This window comes from Dermacentor albipictus, chromosome 2 (assembly GCF_038994185.2).
Source record: "Dermacentor albipictus isolate Rhodes 1998 colony chromosome 2, USDA_Dalb.pri_finalv2, whole genome shotgun sequence".
Taxonomy (NCBI): domain Eukaryota; kingdom Metazoa; phylum Arthropoda; class Arachnida; order Ixodida; family Ixodidae; genus Dermacentor; species Dermacentor albipictus.
In genome coordinates this window covers 206,162,246-206,175,559 of record NC_091822.1, presented here as the reverse complement: position 1 = coordinate 206,175,559, position 13,314 = coordinate 206,162,246, and the positions used below count along the sequence as shown (strand labels likewise).

The 13,314-nt window shown below is 47.5% G+C and overlaps 1 protein-coding gene across 1 annotated transcript in view; it reads left to right on the top strand.

The window, feature by feature from the left end:
• Positions 1–13,314, top strand: part of Prp8 (pre-mRNA processing factor 8) — a 397,724-nt gene that overhangs the window by 224,122 nt on the left and 160,288 nt on the right. The window contains exon 17 of the mRNA XM_065433711.2: positions 946–1,565. Coding sequence (XP_065289783.1) covers positions 946–1,565 — 620 coding nt within the window. The remainder of the gene's footprint in view (positions 1–945; positions 1,566–13,314) is intronic.

The window sequence follows — 13,314 nt, the reverse complement described above, 5'->3', positions numbered from 1 at the left end:
CTATGAAACGAAGAAAAGGGGTCCTACAGTTAGGATCCACTGATAAATCTGCAGTATAGCAGTAAGTACAGCGTGCGTATAGTACCGTTTTCTGCCAGAAATCCCCCCATTTGAAGGATACTACATATGTCCTATTCACCTAACGAACATGAAAGGAAATACTTTTGGCGTTAATGGCCGAATTCGCATGGGAGGGTTGAAGCCTCTGTGGACAGTAACCCAAGGCAACAAGCTACTTGGAAACATAATCCTTAAACCGTTCCGGAGGTTGTCTATGGCATGTAGACCTACGGAGGACTGATTCAGGTTGTAGAGGAGGAACAGCAGAAGTGTTACTCGTACTGGGACTGGAAGGTGTGTCAGAGACCTTAGTGCCTTCAGGGGCAGTGTCTTGGGGAGGAGTGTCGCACGGACGTTGAGGAGACTGTTCTGCACGGGGTGAACCCGGAGGTGGTGGTGGTGAGACAGGTGGTTGCAAAGAAGGGGTTGCAGCAGAAGTAGAAAGGCAAGGGGACGTAAAAAGTAAAGTGAGTGGTTTACCTCGTCGCTAGTTTGTTGTAGCTTCGACGGGGCGGCCGGATGAAAGGTTTACGGCATGAGGCCTAACGGCCGGGGCGCGCAGCGCCGCAAGAAAGAGTCGGACTGCTCCAGTCGGGGACCAGAGGAAGAATGAACTTTTATTTCTCCGAGGGGAAGCAGGAAGGCAACTTACAGCGTTTGGTGCTGATTGGCGCCCTGATGTAAAGACCCACAACCGAAACGAGAAGTTAACACAGGATACCACAACTCTCACATTCATGGATTTTCAATAAATGTCAGTGTGCTAGTCTCCATGTTGTCTTGATTTGGTCTACATAGATTCAGTGCTGAACTTGTGCCGTCAGACTGGGCTTTTTACTTGCTCAGAAAGGATAGAGTAGTGAATGAGTGTGGTCCTTTTTGCAGGTGGGCATAGAGTTTATGGACCTGTACAGCCACCTGATCCCTGTGTACGACGTGGAGCCCCTGGAGAAGATCACCGACGCTTACCTAGATCAGTATCTATGGTATGAGGCAGACAAGCGACGCCTCTTTCCACCTTGGATCAAGCCAGCTGACTCAGAGCCACCACCCTTACTTGTGTACAAGTGGTGTCAGGGCATCAACAACCTGCAGGATGTGTGGGACACTGCTGAGGGTGAGTGTAATGTCATGCTCGAGTCACGTTTTGAGAAAATGTATGAGAAGATGGACCTGACGCTGCTCAACCGACTTCTGCGCCTCATTGTGGATCACAACATCGCTGACTACATGACGGCCAAGAACAACGTTATCATCAACTACAAGGACATGAACCACACCAACTCATATGGAATCATCCGTGGCCTGCAGTTCTCCTCCTTCATTGTCCAGTACTACGGACTGGTGCTGGATTTGCTTGTGCTGGGCCTGCAGCGGGCCTCCGAGATGGCAGGGCCCCCACAGGTGCCCAACGACTTCCTCTCCTTCCAGGACGTTGCCACGGAGACGGCACATCCTGTACGCCTCTACTCGCGCTACATCGACCGCATACACGTCTTCTTCAGGTATGTTTATTGTTGGACCCTGTTTCTGCGTAGTGTTAATGTAGCCAATGTCCAATTTTTCCCTAGGGGCCACAATAATGTAAGAAAGATCGTGCAGTCCAAAAAAATGAATGCATGCCACTGTACCCTAAGTGCTGCGACATATGCTACCGCTGTTACACTACACGTGTTACCCTTGGGCGACACTACAAAAACATGTTGCTGACGCAGTCTTCTTGCAGAGTGGACTTACTCTTGCTGGTGGTGGCAGTGCATGCCTGACTGCACATACTCATTTAAGGCGGGGTAACACTGGGTCGATATGAGACCGGCAAGACGCCGATGCCGACGATGGATGACTATTCAGCACTGTGTCACTGAGACCATTTGGTCATAATAGGCCGACCACACAACAGACAGGTGTGAGTTGTCATACAGCGCGATGGGCTTTCTTTTCGACGGCACCGACAAAATCAACGTGCCGGCAATGATAGCTTGATGGAACCCTACGCGATCAGCCGTCGAACCAACAACGTAATAGTAGCTGCAGCTCATTCACTTGTACCTATAATCATTTGCGCTCAAAATGCATTGACATGCCTTCGAAGCTGAAATGCACAAGCTTCAGTCCTCTCAAGCCGTGCACATGAAGTTTGAGCCAATGTTCATCCTGATTAGCGAAGGTTCGGTAAGGCCTCACCCTGTCGAGTTAGTGCACCCGCTACTGATGGACCTGAACTTAAAAAGTAAGCAGTCAGGACGAAGGAAACCACTCTTGTAGCTCAGTTGTGGGATTTGACAACTACTCTTCACTTCGCACGGCACGTACACAATAAGCGGGAAGCAGCGACACAGCGCTGTGCCAATATCTTGTACTTTGGTCACTGTTCCTGATGCTGCCGGTCCAATCGCGCAGGTGGTGAGTCTGTGTGTTGTTATGCTGACATATTTCTTAATTCCAGAGAAGCACTTTTTACCTCTGCGTCAAACAGGAAAGAAGAGACAGTGCATTCGGCTCAGCAGCATAAACTCGCTCAGTTACCAACGTTATCAGTGTTATCAGTTATCAGTGTCAGCAATGGCATCCACGTTCTTGCGAGAGAACTACAGGGCCTATACGGGACGGCTTACGTCGAGCACAGTTTTCCGTAATAATACTTTATGGAACGCGCAAACTGTAAGTATGATGAAGTGGGAATCAGTAGTAACAGCCCGTAATATATATGTGTCTGGATCACAGTTGCAGTTGTTTAAGTGGCTCGGCTGCTCATATAGACTCGTCTCGGGGTGGAACAATACAGCGCATATGCGCATATGCGTAGATATGCATGTTTTGCTACGTTTTGAGAATCAGCGATGCGCCGTTTCTACAACACCTGAAGCTACCGTATTTACACAATTGCAAGTCGACTCGAATGTAAGTCGACCCCCCCATATCGCGTGACAGGGGGGAAAAAAAAGGAGCATACTCGAGCCCGCATTCGATAACGAAAATTTATTAGTAGCTGACATGGTCACTGGACTACTCGTCTTCACTAGTGCTGCCATCGTCATCATTGCTGCGGTCCCACAGCACGTCGTCATCTAGTGAAATTTCACATTTGGCAAACGACCGCACCACGGCATCTTGTAGAACAGCAGCCCACGCCGAATGCACCTAACCACACGCAGCCATCAGGGAGGCTCTTTTGACAGGTCCGGTTGGCGTAATTTCGCTATCTTCGGCCGCCTGCCACTCGTACTCACTGCGAGGTCCTTAATGACCATGTCGCACTTCACTGGCAGGGACCGATCACGCATTTCAGCGACGTACGCCACAAGCTTAGCCTACAGCTCGGAAAGCGTCCAAACTTCAGCACGTGGGAAATTTCTCACTTGCCGTCACAGGTGAAAACTTCGCTTCGCTGCAGTCGCCACTCTCGCACCACCCATTCAGAAACATCGAACTTTCGGCCCGCTGTGCAGTGATTGGTTTCTTCGGCGTAAAGGATGGCAGCCCCCTTGAATGCTGCTGTGAACGAGTGCCGAATGATTAGTGGGGCTGGAGCACTCATGACGAATGAGGAAGCATAGAAGTAGCATGTAGCCGGCAGTCAAGTGGAACGCGTCAAACCGATACCAATGCCTTTCAACAGAGAAAGAGAAACGCACGCGCGGTGTCTGCTCTTCCATTAACTACCAGTACTACCCGCAGGCGCCGCCGTTCTGACGGTGCCGCCGCAAATGGGAACAGTGGCGCTTCCATCAACTTTTGACACCCCACCCCCCGCCCATGAGTGTTGCGTGCACTGTAAAACTCTCAAAAATGTTGAAAAACCCTTCCAAAAAGAGAACAAACACGCGAGATAGCGAAAAGATGAGGGTAGGGCCATAGAGCAAACATAAAATTGTAACTACGTTGTAGCTTCTGTTGGTGTCGCATTTTTGGTGGTGCCATGTTTCGGTTTCGATTGTAAGTCGACCCCCCCCCCACTTCAGATTTTCAAATTTAGAAAAAGGGGTCGATCCACAATCGTGTTAATACGGTAACATCGATCTGAAGCTGTAGATGTAAATGTAAACAAACGCACCGCTTTGGCAAATCGGACGTGGAAGGCTGCACTCAAAGGCTTCTTGAATATGATATGCGAAATGTTTAGTGAATGTTTAAAAGGAATACAGAAAGCATTGTGCAAGCGCAGACATCAGCAACAACGAACTGTAAGGCAGCTGTGTCGGCAGACGGAACTCGGCGTGCCTTTATCGGCCGCACTGTTTGGGGATGCGCTACTCTTACGTGTCCCCTGAGATGTTGTTTTCCCGCATGGCGCGTCTCCTGTAATCCGGCTTCGCCGCATGGCCTGGCGCTCGCAGCAGTCGGGGTGGTTGAGGTGCAGTACGAGAGAGGGCGCGAGTGTTGCGCTGCTAACGCCGCCGACAGGTGGGGTTACTTGGGCGCTGAGAGACAAGCCGCTTGCTCTTTCCGGGCGCATCGGCGAACAGTGTGGACGTCCCGCGCGCACGCCGACCCATGCTTCTGCGAGACCACCTCACGTGGCCGCCTTGGAACGCGCCACCGTTCGCGTGACCCTACGCGCGAACGACCAGGCGTTGGGATCCAGCATGGGGCGAAGATATTCGCTCGCTATCCGGTCGTGGTGAGTCGGACTTATAGATTTGTCGCGCGCCCATCGGCATGTTTTGTGGATAGCAACTCGACTAGCAGGCATTGATCTATGAAAGGTGCAATAAATGCCCTTGTGATTGTTTGCACTACTGTGTTGTCGTTCCTTTGTCCCAAGAGCATGGGTGAGAGACCCCACAACTGTTACAACAGCGCAATTGGGCCCGTTCACCCAGTATCTATGGGTGAACGACATGCTGCCCTGGAGAAACCATCAATAATCAATCGCAATCCACAGAGCGCACAACTGACGTATGCTCAACATGGGCGCAGGTACACAAATCAACCAGCGAAATCCCTGGCACGTTTCTAGCGGCGTGTGTCAGAGGTCAGCACAGGAACTTGAAAGAGGCAGATTGGGATGAGGCAGCTAAATACTTGGTGGAGTGGCGCCCCTGCGATCACTAGCGATGCACATTTTTAAGAGCTTGCAATAAATTTCACGCTTTACACAAAGCGCTTATATGTGTCACTTCATAATCGAGGGACCTACCTTAGCTACAGTCGCCGTCTGATTTTTCGGACTTCAAAAATTCGGACATGCTCGATTATTCGGTCTCCTTCGCTTCATCACCGTTCTCCCTATAGACCATAATGTATAACAACTGCCGAAAGTTCGGACGCCTTGCAACCTCTTGTCTGATTTTTCGGACACTCCTGAGCCAACTCTATTGAGAGCACCATGCACCCACTCTGACCGGCGCATGGTTCGACTTGCTGAACACCATTTTTGTTTTGAACGGAGCCTCCTTGCTGCCCCATGAAGTGGCGCTACTGCAAATCCCCGCTCATCATCATCGTTTCTATCTGGTTCGATAAAGTGGCTCCAGCAGTTCCGGTCTCAGCTTAGTAAGCCACGTCAAGACAGTCCAGCAGCTGATTTGTTTCTTCGTGCGTGATGCTGCGAGTAGGCCACAGTTTTTGTTTGTGCGACTGCTGACATCATGACGGCGTGGTGGTGTTTTCTTTGTGTGCTGTGTCAAGGATGCGGTGATCCAACGCAGCATATGGAAACATTGCATCAAGTGTCTAATGTCACCGACAGTGCCCGCGCAGACTGCGCAGGTGAATGCCGGCAAGCGGGTGCCGAGAGACCTAGGATTTGTCGCCTTCCGATGTGCTCCATACTGACGCTGAAAATCTTCTGCCGAGACCTGCGCAGTGGTTGCATTGCGATTCCGGACACCGTCTCATTTGATAGTTTCACAGGTGCTGACACTGCTGTACTAACATGTGCAGAACTCTGACGGCGAGATCATTCATCAGGTTTCTGCCGCACCGCCGAATGACGACTCCGAGTCGGAAGATGATGCAGCATGTGCTACGCTGCCGTCGCGTGCGGAGCGTGTACAAGCAGTGACTGTGCTTTCAGCTGCCTAGAGTGACCGTACGACCCTCTCCGAGATTCGGGCTTATCTGATTGCGCGTAAACGAAACAGCGTGCAATGGCGCTTTCACGATTTCTTAAAGCGTACTGCCAAGCCCGAATAAGTGCGTGGAAATACAGGATTTCTTTTTTTTTTTTCTTTATCTTTTTCGAGGAGATGTTCATTATGACATTTCTGCAGTCCTCGTGAGGGCTGAATAAACGGTCAGCGACTGTACTGCAGCAATCGCTGCAATCAAAAACTGCAAACTGAGGGTGCAAGTGGCAAGGGAAGGCAAGTGCAGTGAGGGGACGTGGACAAGGAGAGGCCAGGAGAGGTGGAATGTTTCAATTTTTATTTAGCTTATTCAGGGAGATAACACCCAATCACGTAATGTGAACTGGAGATGTTGAGGTACTTCTAGTGAGTCGAGGGAGTAATAAAGTGAAGTCAGTCACCTGCATAATCTTGGTTTGAGCTAGTTGGGGCTCTTACATTACCTAGAAATATCTTTGAATAAACCGGTGTTGTGTTTATTGAAGGGCAACTCCGGCGATTTTTCTATGTCAACGGATGTTGATGAAATTCTCTGGGTACGTTGCTCTGAACGCTTCCTTCATGTCCTCAAAAAAAAGCAGATTTGTGAGTCGCAGATGTATTTCACAAATAAATTTAATTTTTAGCATCGAAACACCCCACCTTGCCTCCTCCTCAGTTATAGGCCACATTGTATATGACGTCAGGAGTGTTCCATTCAGAGCATGTCAGGATCATGCAGACAACAAGTGTCGAGAGCGTTGAGGAGTTGACGATAGTGAGCTAGGGCATAGCGTGAGAAGTTGTTGTTGCAAGAAGTTGCGTTCCCTGTAGACGGTCAAGAGATGGGAGGCAAGTGGCATTGCATTGTTGGCCGCATGAAGTTCAGCCCTCGCCATTCTCGCACACAGTTTGAGCCAATGCCGATCGCGTTCAGTCGAGATTAAACTGACACTAAAGGCAAACATTAAGTCAAGCTAAAGTGATAGATTAGTGTTCAAGAATCTCTAAGGCGCCAATATCATCGCGAACAGAGCCTTAATAATAAAGAAATTGAGGTAAATGCAGGACATGATTGGGAACTACACAGGGAAATTCAGGTACCTGCCTGAAGACGAAAGCACTCCTCAGTTAAATTCTATCACTAGTACTCAACCACTTGTTACAAAAAACATCCTTGCATAGTATTATAAGACAAAATAAAATGCTACTTGTCCAGTTCTATTTTATGTTTAAGCAAAAGAACTCACTAAATTACCCTTGACAATGACACAGGCGGTCAAACGGTTTTGTTTCCTCTCAACTCCATGTCACCCACCCTTACGCGTTTCAGTAGTTATCGCGTAGTGCTGCGCTGGTTTTGCTGGCTCGTGAAACTCACACAAACTGCAAGTAGGAGACAATTCAACTTCCATGTGATGTCGCAGGATGTCCAAACGGTCTGCGCTACTTGGCCCAAAAGCAGCTTCAGTGGCGAATCTGCCGCTCTGACTTTATCTGCCTTGGCGCAGTGCCACCGTCTGTCGAGCACTGTTTTATTAACCGACGGCAGCAAAGAGCGGTGATGGCATATGCAACGTCGCCACTCCCCTGCTTGGGCAGCGGGAGGTTTGAATTTCAAAAGAGGTATTCAGGCCCATCAGATGCAATTTTCTCGAAAGCTAAGTCTTGCACGAAAGAAGCGTTGCGAGGTTTCAGGAATGGTATTTAAACAGTCCATATTGACTTATTATTAGCGTTTAGTTTCTCTTCAAGCCTATGTGTCACAGTCTTATAGTTCGTGCGTCTACTGCTGGCAGACCTGAGAGACTGACCTGAAGCTAATTAAGCCATCAGGATGAAGAAAACTCCTTCTGTAGTTCAGTTTTGACCATGCGGATTTAAAATAAACCATTCCTCATTTTGTACAATGTGCACACAAAAAGTGAGAAGCGACGACTATGGAGCAGTATCGAAATCAGTATGTTGCCGTTTTCGATGGAAAGCTGCCAGCTGTGCTCACCAGCACTTCCCTAAACTAAATGAGACTATGAATATGGGTGTATTTTTATGTATTATCATGCAGACTGACTATTTAGCTTCCGAGGGGTACTGGTTGCCTCGTTCACCTGCCAACGGTGCCAATACTGGCATCGACATCAATACTGGCATTGGCGTTTCCGCGAGAGAATGAAATGTTCTCTGAGTGAATGATCATATGTCTAAAGTCCTCATCTGTGTCTACATTACGGAACATATTCTGTGTATGAAGAGAATACAAAGAATGAGCCGGCAGCGTAAAAATGCTCTCGTACTACGGTCTCCTGCTCGCTCTTTTCAAATGTGTGGTTGCTCATATCAGTGCTATTCAGTATGATGCAGCGGTGCTGACATGCACAAAATCTGCCGGTATTGATATGTTCTGATATTAATTAATGTCACCGATGAGTTGCTAGCATTTTGTGTGAAGCGAACGAGAAGTGGTCGCTGTACCTGCCGATGTAAACGAATGCACTAGTCGGTGCTTTGGACTGTCGGGGGCATTCTTGCAGGATAAAGATGTGGAAAGTCATGCTCCACATCTTGCAGTGAGCAAGCGAAGCGCTTTTTTGAGAAGGGGTAAAACACCTAATATAGCAAGCTGCACTTATAGAATCAGTGGTTAGGGCTACCTTAGTCTTCAGGTTGCAGCACGATATGTAGCGCAAGGGGGCTGGCTCTTGTGGTGGCGGGTCGAATGCGAACGGTGATTTGTGGCTATTGAATTCGTCCTAATGATAACTGGCACTATTTGACAGATCCGAAGAGCTGGTGCAGCTGACATTGTCACCCGAAGGTCTGGCAGGGTCACGAATTGGCTGAGCGTCTGCTCTTTGCTGGTTTCGTTTGTCCAGCGGGTGAGATCGCATGCCTTGTGCCCCTTCCCCGCTGGCGGCACTCATGACATCACACGAAGAGGTTTGCTCGGCTGCTTGGCCAGGTTTCCGTTTCATTCTTGTGCTTTTTTGTTGTTTAAAATTATTTTCGAATTTGTAGAATAATTCTATCGGACGCGTGACAAGAGGGTCTTCGGAACCTAAATATTCCATTATCTTGACATGGTCAAAAAATCGCTCGAGTTGCCCTTTAACCAAAGCTTTCTCAACATCTTCTGTTGGAAAACACCTCCAGTCACTCTGCCAGAACCAAGTATAAAAATAGTATGAAAATGCCTTTAGGCTGATTTCCAAAACTTTTCAAAGCTGCAGATTGAATGCAAGCTTTTGTGACTGTTATCCTACTTAATCCTATTAAAAGCCAGCTGCAACAAAATTTTTGACTGCATAAAATGCCCAGTTTCAGATAGTTTAGACATGTAGTAGTCTATGTAGAAAATCTTACGCTTGACATAAATGCGAATGGGTGCGTTGGAATATACTCGCAAACATCAATGTCTTTAATATTGAAACTGAAAAGAATGTCGCCATTACTACTCGCCAGAATTTGCATATGATTCAGATTGTTCAGAACAAGCACTTTGCTTGTACTGCGCCTGTTTATTAATGAACAGGTCTCACAACTCTCTTAGCCACAGAGTTACATGCTCTGCTAGCTCCTTCATGCGTTCGGTCCACACCGTTGCACGCCCGCAGTGCTCTTTAATTGCAAAGAATTCTTGCCCGCATCAGGACGGCTGTCTGTATCTGGTTGTCTACATTTCACGAGCAGAGCCTCGATGCAGATATAGTCCGGCGTAATGCGGAACCGATCCACGCATGACACAGTTATGCTAGGTTGGCAAAAATTGGATGCTACATGTGCTATCTCATGCCGGAACCGCTGGAGCAGAGTGCATCTTGCACTATCTTGCACTAGTTTAGCACTGAATTATGCAGAGGGGAAAATTTTAGCAATCTTAGCATCACCAGCATGACTCCGAATTCACCGGCCATTGTCTGGTATGCTGGAAATTCCACTTTTAACCTTAGCTACCTTCGACAGAATCGACCAAGCATGCAATTACTGCCATCTATAGTAAAGGATGAGAAGCTGGGACTCTGTGCAAAGTGCACGTAAAGTCACGGCCAGACGTTGGCCATAGTAAAGTTTCACCCATTTCGCTCTGGCAATATCGCATTCTGGCGTACTTGGCCATCGCATCTACACTGTGGACACCACGGCGCGTTTTCTTTCGTGACAAATGCAGCATGCAGTTCTTGCTGACGTTTCTGGGGCTGTGCAAGAAAGGCTTTCATTTGTCTACTTCAATGAATCTGATGAAGTGCGCAAAATCTCTCGAACATGATGCACCACCGGAAATGTTCACTTGAGAATATTGCCCCTGCATGCAACTTAACTTCACTTTTCATGCTGTTCCTGCTCTTCTTCCTGCTCTTACACTAGTATGTACATCCATAGCGTAATCGAACTGCGTAGGTGCTCGCACTCAAGAAAACTGTTTGGTTATGTGCCCATCAAAAAAAGCAACATGTGTGACAAACTTCCGCTAATCTTCATCTTATTGCCAACCAGCTAGGGCAATTAGTTTTCGCGAGTCTTAAAAAAAAGAAAAGAAACGGAAATGCATGCACGGTGGCATTCTTCCTATGCGCACCCCTGTGAGTACTAAACGAGTACGAAACAAGTGGTTGCCCTTTGAGTGATTAGAAACAAGATAGCCCTCAGTTTCGCAAGCCGCAAGCGCAAAAAGCCGAAACCGCCCGCGCAACAAAATCCAAACGGCCACCCGCCCGCGCGCACGCCAATGCATGAGCGGTAGTATATAGATGTGCGGAAGCAAACTAGTGCTAAAACAAACCATGCAACGAAAACCAAGGGAGGGAGGTGTGCAAAAAGAATTCCCTGTATCCGCACGTTTTTAAACGTACAGATGGCGCCGTAAATATACGGCATCGACTATTTTCGGATTTGTTCAGGGCGCCGCATATTTACGTCATTGACTGTCAAAGGGTTAAGCACTGCAGTGCTAATAAGAAAATGAGAGGATTGCCAGCATTGTGGATTTGTCAAGATTACTTCGATAGTATATGCAATGCTTTTATAGCCAATTTAGCCCAAGTAAAACTTAATTGTACTGGCCTTTAATGCTCTAAATAAAAATTTACATGCTCCAGACTCCACCAAAATCGGAATTTGTCTGCTCCAACCTGCTCTAGAATGAAGTTTTAGCTGCCCCAAAAAAGCTCCGAAATCATTTTGGGAATTCGTACCCCTGTTCACCCCTGCGTTACCGCAAGCATCATGGTGAGGTCCTGCTTTTTGGCACTTGTTGTTTTGACACGCATGATCTGTATGCCTATTTCTTCTAATGACCTGCTGATTGGCATGTTTATTTATTTTATTTATTTCAGAATAACCTAAAGGCCCTCAGGGAGGGTAGGGTATTACATAGGGTAAAGGTTACATCGCAGAGGCAAAGAACAGTGCGTAAATGTAAATACAACACAAAAACAAAACTGTGATAAAATTAATTACAGTGCATCAACATATAAGCACAGAAGAAAATAAAAAAATAAAAATGGTTATCAGTACAGCAGCCTTAAATGATTTGCACAAACTATGACGTCACGGAGACTTTAATTATCAGAGCACGAAAAAAAAAAAGTTTACAAATCAGAGAGTGAAATGTTATATATTTGGTATGCACGGTACTGCGTAGAGCATCTGTAAATTTCAAGGCATTTGTTTCCGTGACAATGCAATGGCAGATTATTCCACTCTATCGCGGTGCGAGGTATAAATGACTGACCAGATGCGAGGGAACGAGACATGATGCATTTGACTTTGCAAGAATGGTCCCGACGTAGAAAAATGGCTGGGGGTTCACACATGAACTCTTTATGAAGATACTTGATGGTGAACTTTATGGAATAGTGTTAAATGAGATATATTACAATGAAGGGACAAGGCTTCAAGCTCGACGCAATTTTTAATTCTGTTACACTGGTTTCTCGTGAATAATCCAAGAAGATGAAGTGTACAGCACGATTCTGCAAGGCTTCTAAGTCAGTTATTAGGTATGTCTGATGGGGGTCCGATATGGCTGACGCATACTCTATTTTAGGGCGTATTAGTGTTGTGTATGCCAATTTGCATTTTGATATTCCTGGAATTACAAAAAAGTCCAATCATCCATCGCCGGCTCTGAAGCAACTTATGCTCCTATTGCTGCACCAGACGTATCGTGACCGCATACATATATATACCGATGGTTCGACCTCACGTACCAGCTCAACTGCCGCATTCGTCGTTCCAGCCAAGAAGGTTACAGTTAAATTCAAATTGTCGCACACGACTACATCGACTTCGGCAGAACTTGCAGCTCTCCATGCCGCTATGATGTACGTCACCGAAGAGCCCACAGAGAAATGGGTCGTATTTTGTGACTCTAAGGCAGCCCTTCACAGCATCAAGTCTGCATTACGTCACAGAGTATACGAGCAGATGATATCTGACATCAGGGAAGTACACCACCATGCTCTGGAAAGAGGGCACACCATTACATTTCAATGGATTCCTGCTCACTGTGGCATTGTTGGCAACAACCTAGCAGACAAGGCTGCCCGGTCTGCCCACAAAAATACCCAGACGCGTTCCATACCTTTGGCGAGGTCTGACGCTGCCAGGGAACTTCGCCTACATGCACACAAAAAGTCGCAAGATCTCTGGAGTTCAGGTGCCTTCAACTGCCGATTATATAAACTGGACCCCACGCTACGGCTACAAGTGCCATCTAGCCTTTCCCGCGGTGAAGCAACCTTGCTGTACCGCTTGTGGCTGGGAGTAGCATTCACAAACTCATATTCCTTTCGTTTGGGAATGGCCAAGAGCCCGATGTGCGATTCTTGTGGGTGCGAGGAGACCATCGAGCACCTGTTGTGTACCTGCCCCCGCTACGATGTACGCCTCTCTCTGCAGGAAACTTTACACCGACTAGACTTACGACCTTTCACCGAGTCAAAGATACTCGGACCGTGGCCACACCCGTCACTGGCACGAAAAGCGAATCGTGCATTACTGCAATACTTGAGGTACACCGGTTTAAGAGACCGTTTATAGTGTCTCTGCGCATAGTGTCCCTTCCACACGTACTCTGTGCTTACTCGCTCCCTTTCTTCTTCTTTCTATTCCCCTTTCCCCCACCCCCAGTGTAGGGTAGCAAACCGGATACTCTTCTGGTTGACCTCCCTGCCTTTCCTGTCCTTGCTTTCTCTCTCTCTCTCTC